The sequence below is a fragment of the Equus quagga genome, chromosome 4 (genome assembly GCF_021613505.1).
Source record: "Equus quagga isolate Etosha38 chromosome 4, UCLA_HA_Equagga_1.0, whole genome shotgun sequence".
Taxonomy (NCBI): domain Eukaryota; kingdom Metazoa; phylum Chordata; class Mammalia; order Perissodactyla; family Equidae; genus Equus; species Equus quagga.
The window spans coordinates 3,425,947-3,442,303 of record NC_060270.1 but is presented as its reverse complement, the minus strand read 5'-3'; the positions used below and the strand labels follow the sequence as shown (position 1 = coordinate 3,442,303).

At 36.5% G+C, this 16,357-nt stretch overlaps 1 protein-coding gene and 2 pseudogenes across 1 annotated transcript; all 3 read right to left on the bottom strand.

Annotated features, from left to right (window-relative positions):
• Positions 1–249: 249 nt before the first annotated feature.
• LOC124238128 (olfactory receptor 186-like) lies at positions 250–7,592 on the bottom strand (annotated as a pseudogene).
• Positions 7,593–7,937: 345 nt separating this feature from the next.
• LOC124238125 (olfactory receptor 183-like) lies at positions 7,938–8,799 on the bottom strand (annotated as a pseudogene).
• Positions 8,800–14,652: 5,853 nt separating this feature from the next.
• On the bottom strand, positions 14,653–15,585 carry LOC124238517 (olfactory receptor 5H2-like). Its single transcript, XM_046659569.1, has one exon. It carries the CDS (start codon positions 15,580–15,582, stop codon positions 14,653–14,655), a length of 930 nt encoding a protein of 309 aa, XP_046515525.1. The 5' UTR covers positions 15,583–15,585.
• Positions 15,586–16,357: the final 772 nt, after the last annotated feature.

Sequence of the window (16,357 nt, the reverse complement as noted above, 5' to 3'; positions counted from 1 at the left end):
TCAAATCCTGGGCGCAGACATGGCACCGCTCATCAGGCCATACTGAGGTGGCATCCCACATGCCACAACTAGAAGGACCCACAACTAAAAATATACAACTATGTACTGGGGGTCTTTGGGGAGAAAAAGGAAAAAAATAAAATCTTTAAAGTTCCTTGTGTGGTTTTAAATATTTTAAGGAGTTTACTAGGTACTAACATCTTAAATCATTAAAATAATCAGAAAATTACAGTTCCAAAAACTTGACCACTAATCAACACATAGGAACTCTAATCTGCACAATTTTATGTGTTCTAATAAAAAGAGAACAGATATTAGTATGAGATCTAAACATTTCTCTTTAACGTTTTTGCCAGGAAATCTAACTTTCTTATTTCTCAGGCTGTAGATGATTGGATTTAACAAAAGAATGATAACAGTATAAACTGGAGAATCTTTCATTTCTTGGTCATCTGCTTGTGTAGATTCAGGGCACACATACATGAAAAGAAGAGAGCCGTAGTATAAAAAGACAGAAAAGAGATGGGCTCCACAGGTAGAAAAGGCTTTCCTGATGCCTTGAACAGACTTCCTTTTTAAGACTCTAAAGAGAACAATTGCATAAGAGACAAGAAAAGTCAGAATGGTGAACACTTGTATTGACCTAGAGGAAATAAATAGCTTCAGAATATTAATCAAAGGGTCAATATAGGAGATCTTAAAAATGGCATGACATCACAGTAAAAGTGATGTATTATGTTGTAATAACAAAAGGTTAATCTGAATCAAAAACCTGTTACCATTCAAAAAACTTCATTACCAAAGACCTTCATACCGTTAAAGTATGAAGAAGGCCACCAACAAATAATGAGACTAACAGCCACATACATAATCTATTGGTCATAATCACTGGATAAAGTGAAGTTTTGCATATAGTGACATCGCATTCTTATGTCATACTTGCAAAGAGAAGACTTTCCATGGTTGCGCTGATGCTCTGGTAGGATAAGGAGTGGACTGAGATCATTGAGTGTGGAAATTAAGAGATTTTTAGTGTGTTTAGTGAGAGCAGTTTCCATTTTGTGATAGAGTTGAGGTCAGAAAATAAGGAGAAGTGAATGGGAAACAAGTGGCCGTGCAATAGGAGCATGAATAGAATTCTCCAAGGTGTGGACAACAGTTGGCACCTGTCCACTGTTCATAGACAGATCTGAACTTTCCGCCTGTAGAACAATATCATGAAACTTTCACGAGAGAGAGGAGGACATTGATGGGACATAGGGGAAAGAAGTGGAATGGGAAATTTGGACCAAAAGAAAACAAGATGCAGGGGGAGAATAAGGTAGAGAATAACAGACAGAGATGGTCAGTGTAGGAAAGACAAGGCCAGGAAGAGGGAGAGAGGAAGGCACTGCAAATCTGAGGGGAAGCAAGGGGAGGCTCAGAGGGTGGGGTGAATATTCCACTTAACCCTGGTTTTCATTAAAAATTGTCAACACTTGGAATCCTTTCTTTTTCTTTTAGTCAAAATTTCAAGTTTCCAAGAAGAATAAAATTTAACTAGAAAGCAATGCCAATAATTATAGTTGTGAAATGTATTTTTATTTGGGTTGGGCTTCCTTCCGTGCAATCCCAAATCACTAAATAATAAAAAATTCTCAAATTCAATGTGTTTGAAGTTATTAAGTCATAAAGCTGGAGGAGAAGTAGAGTGACATTTTCTGCATTTTCCCTCCTCTTTATATGTATAACATATATTTATATTATATCAAAAATTATGTATATATAAAATAATGAAATTATTGTCAGAAGTGAGAGAAAGGTAGAGGGATTATTACTTAAGTGATTTAACTTAAAATTTTAATCAGAGAATGTGGTTAAGTAAATGAAATAAATATTTTGACCATAATCCTCAGAAAGATTTCTCAGGAGCCAACCTCCACAAAATTGTCCTCCTCATGCAAATTACAGCTCACAGCCGGACCTGGACCTAACTCCCCACTTTAAGCTGAAATCTGATGAGAAATCTTACTTGGTAAAGGTCAGGGGAGAGCAAAGGAAAACAGAACAAAGGACCCCAGTGGGAGGAGGCCTGGATCAGAGTTTACGAACTTTAGTGCCTGTGAATCTCCTGGAGATCTTGTTAAAATGCAGATTCTGTCTCAGACGTCTGGGTGGGGCCAGAGAGTCTTCATTTCTAACAAGGTGATGCTTGTGGACACCTGCCATCCACAGGGCCTTTGTCACTGGAGGACCTAGATTATCAGGGAGCTAGATCACTGGAGACGCTCAACATGGCAAATGAAGCTGGCATGCCAAGAGAGAAGCAGGAGGAGCCTGATGGGACCAGGGAGGCCAGCCAGTGGTGCAGTGGTTAAGTGCACACATTCTACTTCGGCGGTCCGGGGTTCACCGGTTCGGATCCGGGGTGTGGTCATGGCAACGCTTGGCACACCAGGCTGTGGTAGGCATCCCACATATAAAGTAGAGGAAGATTGGCATGGATGTTAGCTCAGGGCCAGCCTTTCTCAGCAAAAAGAGGAGGATTGGCAGCCGTTAGCTCAGGGCTAATCTTCCTCAAAAAAGAAAATTCTAAACACAATAGCATAAAAGATTATATAAGACAAAAGTCTATAAATATGAGTATGTCAAATGAAAATGTCAATTATAAATAATGCAAGCAAATATTAAAATACTATTAACATACAGAGAAATTATTTGCCACAAATAGTTGCAACATTTTAATATATTTTCTATGTAATGTGGTACATAAATGAAGAGATAGTAAGACTTAAAGGAAAAATGAACAGATAATTCATAGAAGTAAAAATGGCCAAAATACACATATTAATCAATTTCACTACTACTCAAAAATATAAAAAAATAAAACCACAATGCCTTCCTTAATATGTTTTTAAAAGCTTATTGCAGTGGGCCATGGGATGTCCAGGTATCTGGTTTAACGTTATTTCTGAGTGTGTCTGTGAGGGTATTTCCAGAAGTGATTGGTACTGAATAGGTGGGCTGAGTAGGGCAGATGGCCCTGCCTCATGTGAGTAGGCATCATCTAATCTATTGAGGACCTAAATGGGACAAAAATGTGGAGAAAAGTTGAAACCAGTCTCTGACTGATTGACATTGATCTTCTCCCCACCTTGGTAATCCTGGTTCTCAGGACTGCAGACTCAGATAGGAATCCATACCACTGGCTCTCGTGTCTCAGGCCTTTGAACTAAGACATCTGCTCTTCTGGGTCTCCAGCTTGCAGAGGGAAGATCACGGAAGTTCTTAGCCTCTATAATAATGTGAGCCAGTATCTTAATATATGTCTTGGTATAGATATAGAAAATTTTTATATATCTGTACTTGATGTAGATATAGATACATTTGTCTGTATATATCCTATTAGCTCTGTTACTCTAGACAACATTGACTACTTCAAAAACTCACTGTATTGGGGCTGGCCCCGTGGCCGAGTGGTTAAGTTTGCGCGCTCCACTGCAGGCAGCCCAGTGTTTCGTTGGACATGGCCGACATGGCACTGCTCATCAAACCACGCTGAGGCAGCGTCCCACATGCCACAACTAGAAGGACCTACAACGAAGAATATACAACTATGTACTGGGGGGCTTTGGGGAGAAAAAGGAAAAAAAATAAAATCTTAAAAAAAACACCTCACTGTATATTTAGTGAACTGCTTGCTTTACATTGCAAAATGAAGGAACCATCATGATGTGACTTTTAGCTAGTGCCCTAAATAAGTCTCATCTGCATGATGCCTTCTCAGAAGAGGTAAATATCACATAATTACAGCACAAGGAACATCTTGTATACGAAATTTCTTTGAGGATGATTTCCCAAAAGTGATCCAGCTTGATAATTATTTCTCTTCAAAAGGAACAGTAATGCCTCCCATTAACCTTACTGAAATGAGACAATAAGGTTTTAATGGCTATTATCACTGTCAATCATGGTTCCCAAGAAAAAGTTATATAAAAAGTCCACAATATTTCATGCTTTGAAACAGATGCCTCTGTGCCTCCTGCTGTGTAAAACTGTGAGGAAAGGATAAACAGAAGTTGGAAACTTTTAGAATCTCTTCACAGTATTGTTTCATTAAGGAATAAACAATATGAGAAACTCCATTTTGCCTGGTCTCTAAATAATTTCATATTGTAACAATTTTGCTTCCCTGATTATTTTAAATCAGGATTTACCTTAGCTCAGGACACTATAAAAAATATCGTAGAACTGGGGCCTTATACCACAGACATTTATTTCCTACATTTCTGGAGGATGAGAAGTTCAAGATCAAGGTGCCAGAAGATGTTGTACATGGTGATAGCTTGCTTCCTGGCTAGTAGACAGCTGCCTTCTGTTGGGGCTCACATGGCATTTCCTGGGTGAGTTCTCATGGAGAGAGAGAGAGAGAGAGAGAGAGAGAGAGAGATAGCTCTTGTCTCTTTCTCTTCTCATAAAAGCACTAATTCCATTATGAAGGCCCCACTCTTATGACCTAATCTAACCCTAACTACCTCCCAAAGACCTTACTCCAAAACGTACCACATTAGGGGTTAGTGCTTCTACATATAAATTTGGGGAGGACCCAATATTCAGTTCACAGCAGTGGTTCTCTATATGTGGTCCCAAGCCAACAGCAGTAATGTTGCTGGATCAGAAACTCCAGTGATGATGCCCATCAGTCTGTTTTCAGAAGGCCTCCAAGTCATTCTAATGCCCACTAAAGCTTGAGAACCATTGTTTTAAAAGAACAACAACCTAAAAAGAAAGCCTATGCCAGAGAGGTTTGACACATTCCTAATACACATGCTCAGTAAGATTTTGCCATAGTTAGTCAACAAATAAGACTTTAGATACACAGTTCTAGTTTTAATTGGCGTTTGTTTCTTTTTGCCCAATCCTAATTATGTTGTTTCTTTACAAACAATCTAGGATAATTCTATCAGCAATCATTTGAACAGCAGAAGGTAGTGTAAACTGATCAGAAAAGTATATAGATGTATATAGAGAGGAATATGAATTCTTCTAAGTCTCGATGTTAAGAAAATGAATACTTTTTCATACGAAATATTATTTCTATTACATTATTACTCTTCCATGTGGTGATTTAATCCAACATCACCAGTATTCCAGGCAAGTGGGTGAAATTAGCATTGTGATATCATCCTTTACACCTAAATAGCCATTAAACAATGCAGATATAATGTCATGGTTTCTTTTTAAAGGACTCAGCAGAATGTCTTCCAAAAATCTGGGCTCTACGCAGGTATATGTTTTACATCTTTCCCAACATGCCACTGAAATGACAAAAATAATCTACAAAATGAATAAATCTATAATAGACGTGAGAATGGGCTTACATCCTTACGTGGACTAAGGATTTTGGTCAATTTCTGGAAGATGTAAAGTAGCTGGGATTCTACTGCAGGTCGAACCAGAGCAGACGAATCTGTGGATCCGACACGCAGAGGGAGGGGTACACAGGAATCTGAGTTCCTGTGAGGCTCTGAAATGTCTGTTCTGTACTTACCCAACATAAAGTAAGACTGACGTGTTACAAACCCCTCTCACATACTCATAGCTTGATGTCAGCTTCTTATTCATAAAAGCAAATCCATTAGTCCTTTATGATGGCAGAAGATATACACACCATTTCCTAATATTTTCCATTAATCTTTGGGTCATAACAATGTATGAACAAGCAAAAATTTAAATAATAAACAGGAAACCATCTGAACAATGGAAATATTATACAGCTATAGCAATCATCAAACTATGGACATTTGCAATAACAATGATTTTTTAGGGAGAAAGAGTAAAAGCAACTGAATTGTGATCAATCCACTTTCGTTCCTGGGGTTTGGGGGGCATCCCTTAGAGGAACAAAAAGAACGCAGATGACCTGGGGTCATCTTTGAACTGTACTGCAAGGGGTACAGAGTAATGATATTTTTAAAATACCTATATGGTTTACATGTTTAAAACAAACTTCTAATGAAGGGGCTTCTCCCTGATATTTTGTCATAGTCTATCCAAGAAGCCGATCCTACCGCTAAGATGATAAAGAATAATTGACTTTAGGTGTATGATGCTTGTGGTTATAATGAAAGAAACTTAAGAAGGTGAGCTGGCATGCAGCAGACACTCCAGGCCCGGTAATCTCCAGGACTCATTACAAGGTTGAAAAAGAGTGATGCACTCTTACTGCATTCTACTTATTTGTGCTGTCAGAGTAATTTAATTTTACAAATATTTCGTGAATACTTATTCAGGACCTCATGTGTGTAAGCCACTGGGCTACCTACTCCAAAAGATAGAAAGCCTTCTAAATTGTAACCTAAAAGAGCTTGTAGGCCAAAAATAAGTATTACAGAAGACCAAGTGTTGCCTAAGAAGAATAAATAAATTGCTAAAAATTTGAAATGAGTGAACATTTGTATCTTCTTAGAAGGAATCTTAAAATGCATCAAGTAAGTTGTATCAATTGAGAGAGACCATGAAGAAATGATGCCATTTCAATTTTGAATGATGATGGGGAAGTTGAGTGTGGAGGACTCTGTGGAGATTTTTATAGGGGCAAAATCTTGAAAGTGAGAGAGTGAGGTTTGTCCAGATGACTTTCAGTACTTCATTTGGGTGTAACAGAGTCCATTCGGAGAATTGTGGAGGGAGAGACTTAATTCTGAGACTTAAACCAAAGTTTTATTAGCAAGAACCTTAAATAATGCCAGGGTGAACAAACACAGGGTGAAGTATAAATACATAAGTAAATAAATGTATTTCTACATCAGTAATCTCTCCAGGTAGAGGTAGCCATGCACCAATTAACAACGTTCCTGTCTACAATGGAACACATAGTTGATGGTGGTCTCATAAGATTAGTACCATGTAGTCTAGGTGTGTGTTAGGTAAACTCTCGCTCATTTTCATGTCTTTCCCAGCCACATATCGGGCAGTATGACATCATATATATTAACATTATTTGAACTTTGATAATATGCATTTAAAACTCCTCCTTGTCAACAACACATTCCAATACCTTTACGTACTGATTTCTTTATGTTACTAGCTTAAATTTTTTAATTCTAGGAAAATTGAGAACATTTCCCTTCTGTTCTGAAACTTCACTCTTCTTAGCTATGCCCATCTCAACTTAGCTCTTTAATCTAATCTGCTAGTTTTCTGAGTTAGTGTAGCTTTTCAGATTACCCAACAACATGCGAATACAACTACAAAGGGCCTTGGAAGGCATCATAGACAGTGAGAGGCAACTCTCTTCTTCTAGCTTCTCATAGAAGCACCTCAGTGAAGAGCTGCCTATTATAGTTTGGCACTATCTTGACTGTTTTGACTCACTTCTCATGTTTTTCATTGATTTCCAATTCTGTTTATGTCTCTGTGTGACATGAGAGTTGAATCCTCACAAGAAGTGAAATTCACCTTATATCAAATAAAGTGGAATAAAAGACCTTTGATGGCAGCAGAACTCGAAGAATTTGCCTCTGTTCACCCAAACACAAACTTACCTCCACAGTGGAGTTATATGTGATGTGAGTTCTCAGGCTTCCCAGCTTTATTAATATCAAAGCCATCATAACTGAGTCCTATTTAGAGGTAAAACACTCTTTTAGTACTTAATAAGATTTTAATAAATGCATTTATAAAGCCACATTGAAGAATATACAAGCATGTACAATGTTTTCATTTTTTTTGCTTTAGTTATTAGCATATGATATGACCTGATTAAAATTCCTGGTGTGTTTTTGAAGAAGATATACAAATATTTTAAAGACTTTATCAGGTACTAACACCTCAAGTCATTAAAATAATAGGACAACTATAACTGCAAAAAACTTTGCACACTAACCAAACAGAGCAGCATCTAATCTGCACAATTTTGTGACTGTTTTAATTAAAGAATAATATTTGTATGAGATCTAAACATTTCTCTTTAACATTTTGACAGTGAATCTATGACTTTTCCATTTCTCAGGCTGTAGATAATTGGATTTAACAAAGTAGTGATGACAGTGTAAAATAGAGAATCCATCATATCTTGGTCATCTGCTTGTGTTGATCCAGGGTGCACATACATGAAGAGGAGAGGGCCATAGTATAAAGAGACAGAGAAGAGATGAGCTTCACAAATGGAGAAGGCTTTCCTGATGCCTTGTACAGACTTCCTTTCTAAGATTGTAAAGAGAAAAAATGCATAAGAGACAAGAACAGTCAGAATGGTGAACACTTGAATTGACCTAGAGAAAATGAAAACCAATGAACATTAATTGAAGGGTCAGTATAGGAAATCTTAAACAATGGCATGATGTCACAATAAAAGTGATGTATTATGTTAGAATTACAGAAGGTTAATCTGAATAAAAATCCTATATGAATATAGGCATGAAAAAGGCTACCTACAACTGATGAGACAGTTGGTTGCATAGCCTATTGGTCATAATCACTGGATAATGTAAAGTGTTGTGTATGGTCACATAGTGACCAAATTTCACTGCTGAAAAAAATAAAACATTCTGTAGTTGCACTGAATATAAAGGAAAACAATTGTATTATGCATTCAGAGAAAGATATCTTACTCTTCTCTAGGAAGTTGAGCAGACTCTTGAGGCTTACAGTGGATGGTAACCAAATATCCACAAAAACCAAACTCCAAAGGAATAAGTACACTTGACGGTGAAGGTGAGGGTCATTGCAGATGACTGCAATCAGAACAAGGTTCCCCACAATGGGCAAAAAGGATATGAGCAGAGTTATCAGAAAGATTGAAAGAATACCAAGCATCTTTTCTGACCACAACAGTAGGAAAATAGAAATTAACTACAGGAAGAAAATTGGAAAAGCCACAAATATGTGGAAATCAAAATGTGGCTGAACAATGATTGGGTAAATGAAGAAATAAAAGGAGAAATAAAAGAAATACCTGGAGACAAATGAAGATGAAAATATGACATGCCAAAATTTATGGAATACAACAAAAGCAGCTCTAAGAGGGAAGTTAATAGAAGGAAGCCTACCTCAACAAACAAGAAAAATCTCAAATAATCTAACAATGCACTCAAAAGAACAAACAAATCCCCAAATCAGTAGAAGGAAGGAAATAATAAAAATCAGAGCAGAAATAAATGAAATAGAGACTAAGATGACAGTATAAAAAATCAATGAAACTAAGAGCTGGTTCTTCGAAAACATAAACAAAATTGACAAACCTTTAGCTAGACTCACCAAGAAAAAAGAGAGAAGGCTCAAATAAAAAAAATCAGAAATGAAAGAGGAGAAATTACAATGGACACTGCAGAAATACGAAACATTATAAGAGAATACTATGAAAAGCTATATGCCAACAAATTGGATAATCTAGAAGAAATGGATAAATTCTTGGAATCATACGAGCTTGCAAAACTGAATCAAGAAGAAATAGAGAGTTTGAATAGACCAATCACCAGTAAGGAGATTGAAACAGTAATAAAAAACCTACCAAAAAATAGAAGTCCAGGACCAGATGGCTTCCCTGGTGAATTTCACTAAACATTCAATGAAGACTGAATATCTATCCTTTTCAAATTCTTCCAAAAATTTGAAGAGGAGGAGAAGCTTCCTCACTCATCCTATGAAGTCAACGTTACCCTGATACCGAAACCAGATAAGGACGATACAAAAAAAAAAGTTACAGGCCAATATCACTGATGAACATCAATGCAAAAATCCTCAACAAAGTACTAGCAAATCGAATACAGGAATACATTAAAAAGATCATACACCATGAATAAGTGCGATTTATTCCAGGCATACAGGGCTGGTTCAACACCCACAAATCAATCAATGTCATACACAACATTAACAAAATGAAGACTAAAAAGTACCTAATCATCTCAATAGATGCAGAGAAAACATTTGACAAGATACAACATCCATTTATGACCAAAACTCTGAATAAAATGGGTATATAAGGAAAGTACCTCAACATAATAAAGGCCATATATGACAAACCCACACCTAATATCATTCTCAATGGAGAAAAACTGAAAGCTATGCCTCTTAAGAACAAGAACCAGACAAGGATGCCTACTTTCACCAGTCTTATTTAACATAGTATTGGAAATCCTAGTCAGAGCAATCAGGCAAGAAAAAGAAACAAAAGGGATCCAAATTGGAAAAAAAGAAGTAAAACTGTCACTATTTGCAGATGACATGACTTTAGATATAGGAAACCTTAAATAATCCACCAAAAAACTTTTAGAAATAATAGATGAATATCATAAAGCTGCAGGATACAAAATCAAGATAAAAAAATAAGTTGTGTATCTATACACTAATAACAAAGTAGCAGAAAGAGAAATTAAGAATACAATCCCATTTACAATTGCAATGACAACAACAACAGAAATACCTAGGAATAAACTTAACCAAAGAGGTGAAAGACATACAGTGAAAACTATAAAACATTGTTGAAAGAAATTACAGAAGACACAATGAAACGGAAAGATATTCTGTGCTCTTGGATTGGAAAAATTAACATAGTTAAAATGTCCATAATTTCTAAAGCAATCTTCAGATTCAATGCAATCCATCTCAAAGTTCCAACGATATTTTTCACAGAAATAGAATAAAGAATCCTAAAATTTATATGAAACAAAAGACCTCAAATAGCCAAAGGAATCCTGAGAAAAAAGAACGAAGCTGGAGGTATCACACTCTCTGGTAATCAAGACAGCGTGGTACTGGCACAAAAACAGACACAGACATCAATGGACAGACTTGAGAACCCAGAAATAAACCCATGCATATGTGGACAGCTAATTTTTGACAAAGCAGCCAAGAATGTACAATGGAGAAAGGAAAGTCTCTTCAATAAATGGTGTTAGGAAAACTGGACAGCCACATGCGAAAGAATGAAAGTAGACCATTACCTTGCACCATACACAAAAATAAACTCAAAATGGATTAAAGACTTGAATGTAAGACCTGAAACCATAAAACCTGTAGAAGTAAACCTAGGCAGTATGCTCTTTGACATCCGTCTTAGCAGCATATTTTCAAGTACCATGTCTGACCGGACAAGGGAAACAATAGAAGACGTAAACAAGTGGAATTACATCAAACTAAAAAGCTTCTGCACAGCAAAGGAAACCATCAACAAAATAAAAAGACAACCTAACAATTGGGAGAAGATATTTGCAAACAATTTATCTGATAAGGGGTTAATATTCACAATACATAAAGAACACATACATCTCAACAACATGAAAACTAACAACCCAATTAAAATATGGGCAAAGATCTGAACAGACATTTCTCCAAAGGTGATATACAGATGGCCAACAGGCACATGAAAACATATTCAACATCACTAATTTTCAGGGAAATGTGCATCAAAACTACAATGAGATATCACTTCATGTCCATCAGAATGGCTATAATTAAGAAAACAGGAAATAAGTTTTGGAGAGGATGTAGAGAAAAGGGAATTTTCCTACACTGTTGGTGGGAGTGCAAACTGGTGTAGCCACTTTGGAAAACCATATGGAGATTCCTAAAAAAATTAAGAATATAAATGCCATATGATCCAGCTATTCCACTGCTAATAGCACAAAAACATAAGTGCACCCCTATGTTCATCAACAAGAGATATGCACCCCTTTGTTCATTGCAGCATTATTCACAATATCCAAGACTTGGAAACAACCTAGGTGCCCAAGAAGGGACAAATGGATAAAGAAGATGTGGTATACACACAATGGAATACTACTCAGCCATAAAAACCAATGAAATCTGGCCATTTGTGACAACATGGATGGAACTTGAGGGTATTATGCTGAGTGAAATAAGTCAGAAGGAGAAAGTCAAATGCCATATGATCTCACTCATAAGTAGAAGATAAAAACAAACACATAGCAATGGAGATTGGATTGGTGGTTACCATAGGGGAATGGGGGAGGAGGGAGGGTAAAAGGGGTGATTAGGCTCACCTGTGAGGGGATGGACTATAATTAGTTTTTGGGTGGTGAACATGATGTAATCTACACAGAATTCGGAATATATTATGATGTACATCCGAAAGCTATATTTATATATAAATAAAATTTGTATATAAATTTTTTTTAAAAATTTAAAAAGAAGTGGTATATATGTATAATGAAATTCTACTGAGCCATAAAAAGATGAAATCATCCCATTTGTGACAACACAAGTGGACCTTGAAAGTATTATGCTAACTGAAATAAATCAGAGAAAGACCAATACGGTATGATTTCACTCACATGTGCAAGATAAGCAAACAAACACATGGATACAGAGAACGTGTTTGTGCTTAGACGAGAGGAAGGTGTTGGGGGAGGGTAAACGGGGCAAAGGGGCACATGTGTGGTGACTGATGGAAACTAGACTTTTGCTGGTGAACATGATGCGGTCCATACAGAGCTGATATGTAATAAGTGCACCTGAAATTTACAGTTATAAACCAATATGACTTCAATAAAACATATTGAAAAAGGGCAACGCACTCACTGCATTCGATATACTTGTGTTCTCAGATTCAATTCAATTTCACAAATAGTTCACAAATACTTATTTAGGACCTCATGTATGTGAACCACTGTGTTAAGCACTGGAAAAGATAAAAAAAGTACTAAAGACATGTAAACTGTAATCTAAAAAAGCCTGTAGCCCAAAAATAGCTATTACACAAGGTCATTTTTGTCTTAAAAGAATACATAAACTACTGAATGTTTCAAATGAAGGAGTATTCCTATCCTCTTCAAAGTAATCTGGAAATGCATCGTGGAAGCTATAATATTTAAGATAGACCTTGAAGAAAGGATAGCACTTCAATCATAAAAGAAGATAGGGCACTTGGTGGTGGTGGTGGGGACATTTTTGTAGAGAGACCTATATTAACAAAAGTATGTACCTGTATTAACAAAAGGATGGTGTGTCCACAAGGCTTCAAGTAACATACTTTGAATATAACCCAGGTTCCATTAGGAGAATTGTAGAGGAAGAGACTTGAGTTTAACCAAAGTTTTACTGGAAAGGACTTCAAATAATGCCAGGAAGCAAATGCAGGGTGATGTATATTACTTATATGTACGTTTAAATATATGTATTTATGTATAGGTAGATAGGTTTTTGTGTATGTAATCTTATCTCCATGTATGTTTAGATATATTTATATGTATGTGTTTATATTTGTAGATATGTTTATATATTTTATAATCTGGACACACATGAACAAATAAACACAAACAAATGCATATGTATATATACACACACACAGATACCGTCTATGCACATAATCTGTTAGCAATGACAAACATTAAAATTTTTTGAGAGGAATATGATTTAATCAGAGTTCTCTTTATGAAGAACAATCTGTCAGCAATGTTTGAGAAGTAAGAGAGCATCCACAAGATGTAGGAAGTAAGTTACTAGAGTTTTGCAGCTCACAGAGGCTGTTAGTTCCCAGGGGGAGGGTCTGAGTGGTATCAGCAGGAATGTGTATGGAAACAGTGATGAGAGAGGAAGGCCAGGGGTGGACCTGAAGACAGTCGCTCATCATAGTTAGAGTATGGAGTGTGATAAAAACGAACAGTGAAGGACTTGTAGGGCACAAAACATCCAAACTCTTGCTCATTTTCATGTCTTCCCCAGATACCCACTGGACACTATGACACCATATCTTCTTAAAATTAATTGAAATTTGGTAGTATGCACTGTGAGGCCTCTCATTGTCAACAACACATTCCAATAACATTTATATTTTACTGATTTCTGTATATTACTGGTTTCCTTTTTTTAATTATAGGAAGATTGCAACCATTTGCTTCCTATTCCACCACTTCTTTTTCCTCTCTATGCCCATCCCAATTAAATTCTGCAATCTCACTTCTTAGATTTCTGGATTATGAAGCATTTCATATTATCCTACAAAATATAGACATCTGGAAGATCCCTTTCAAGGCGTCTTTGACAGTGAGAGGCAACTCTCTCTTCGCACTACTCAAAGACACACACTGGGCTAAGAGCATCCTCCTACAGTTTAGCCCAAACTTTATTCTTAACACTCCTCTCTTTTTCTCTTCATTCTTTTCCCATTACTTTTTCTGTCTCTGTGTGATCTGTGAGTTGAATACCCGCAGGAAGTAAAATACCCCCTGTGCCAAATAAAGTGAAATGAAAGACTTTTGATGGCTAGCAGAATTACTGGGATTTGCCTCTGTTCACTCAAACACAGACCTGCCTCCACTGTGGAGCTAAATGTGATATGAGTCTCCAGGCTGCCCGGCTGTATTATTATCACAGTCGTCATCATCGAGTCCTGTTCAGAGGAACTACACTCTTTTACTGCTTAAAGCACTTATGAAGCCACATTGAAAACATACAGCATATAAAATGTTTAATTTCTTTTCTTCTTTAATTATTTTAATATGGCATGATCACCTGCTTAAAGTTGTTTCTCAGTTTTTGAAAAACAGATACATACATGAAGGTGTTTAATAGGTACTCCCACCTTGTCATTAAACGCTAAAGCAATTATAACTGCAAAAAACTTTGTACACAAAGCAAAGCAGAGCCACATCTCATCTTTACAATTGTGTGACTGTTTTAATAAAAAGAGAATAGATATTAGTATGAGATCTAAACATTTCTCTTTAGCATTTTTGCCAGTGAATTTATGACTTTCTTATTTCTCAGGCTGTAGATAATTGGATTTAACAAAGGAATGATGACAGTGTAAAATAGAGAGTCCATCATATCTTGGTCATCTCTCTGTGCAGATCCAGGGCGCACATACATGAAGAGAAGAGGGCCATAGTATAAAGAGACAGAGAAGAGATGGGCTCCACAGGTGGAGAAGGCTTTCCTGATGCCTTGTGCAGACTTCCTTTTTAAGATTGTAAAGAGAACAAGTGTATAAGAGACAAGAACAGTCAGAATGGTGAACACCTGTATTGAACCAGAGAAAGTAAATACCACCAGAATGTTAATAGAAGGGTCAGTACAGGAAATCTTAAACAATGGCATAATGTCACAGTAAAAATGATGTATTATGATGGAACTGCAGAAGGTTAATCTGAATAAAAATCCTATATGAATTAAGACATGAAGAAAGCCACCTAAAAAGGACAAAACTAATAGCCTAATGCATAGTCTGTTGGTCATAATCACTGGATAAAGTAAAGGTTTGCATATGGCCACATAGCGATCATATGCCATCGTTGCCAGTAGAAAACATTCTGTGGTTACACTGAATGCAAAGGAAAAAAATTGTATCATGCATTCAGAGAGAGAGATCATCTTACTCGTGGCAAAGAAGTTGACCAGCATCTTGGGGGTCACTGTGGATGATATCCAAGCATCCACAAAAGCCAAACTCCCAAGGAATAAGTACATGGGGGTGTGAAGTTGAGGGTCATTCCATATAAGAGCAATCAGAACAAGGTTCCCCACAATAGTGGTGAAATATACAACCAAGAATACCAGGAAGAGGGGGATGTGCCACTCTGGTTGATACGTAAGTCCTGTGAGAATAAACCGTGTCAGCAATGTTCCATTTTCCTTTTGCATGTCCTCACTGGGTGCTGCCTGAAATGGAATTGAGTAAATGAAAAAAAATCACCAAGGATTTGTAATGTGAAAGTATAGAGAAGAGAGTTGAAATAAAATTATACACATCAGAATTTCTCCTTAAGTTTTTTTATTATCTCTATAATTGATGAGATCTATTTTGGGGGAATTAACAAATGGAAAAAATAGGGTAATTTCACTTAAAAATGTGCAGAAACAGATTTAGAAAAAAGGAAATTCATTCTAAGTATGTGTTAAAGTTTTGAGGATACCATGGAGCATAATAGGGAAATTCTGTGTGTGGAACATGGTTGTTGGGTCAAAGGAAAAGAAGTTGAAGGGCCTAGGTAATGAAGTAAATGCAAACGCATGTGAAGGATCTTGAATTGTATTCCTCAGGCAATAAGCATGCACTGAAAACTTAAAGACAGAGAGTGGTGTTGTAAGGTATTTTTAAAATTAAATACATAGTATTTAAGAAAGGTAGACTTCTGGAAGGGCAAGTTGGAATCAGGAATTTTATGTGGGAAGCTAATACTCTTGTCCAGTGGTTTCCAAGCAGATTACACATCAGAATTGTCTGAGGAATTTTTTTGCAAAATATAGCTGTGAGGTATTAATGTAGAAATTTATTCAGTGAGTCAAGAATGGGGTCTAATATCTGCATTTTAAAAATTCTCTCCTAGTGATTCAAATGCATGCCAAATGCCTAGTCAATGAGTGACATGACATTGGGAGTAATGAGGAGGAAGAGAGATAGATGCAAAAGAATTGA

Coding starts and splice junctions, on each gene's coding strand:
- LOC124238517 (XM_046659569.1), bottom strand. CDS start 15,582: ATGCAAAAGGAAAATGGAACATTGCTGACACGGTTTATTCTCACAGGA.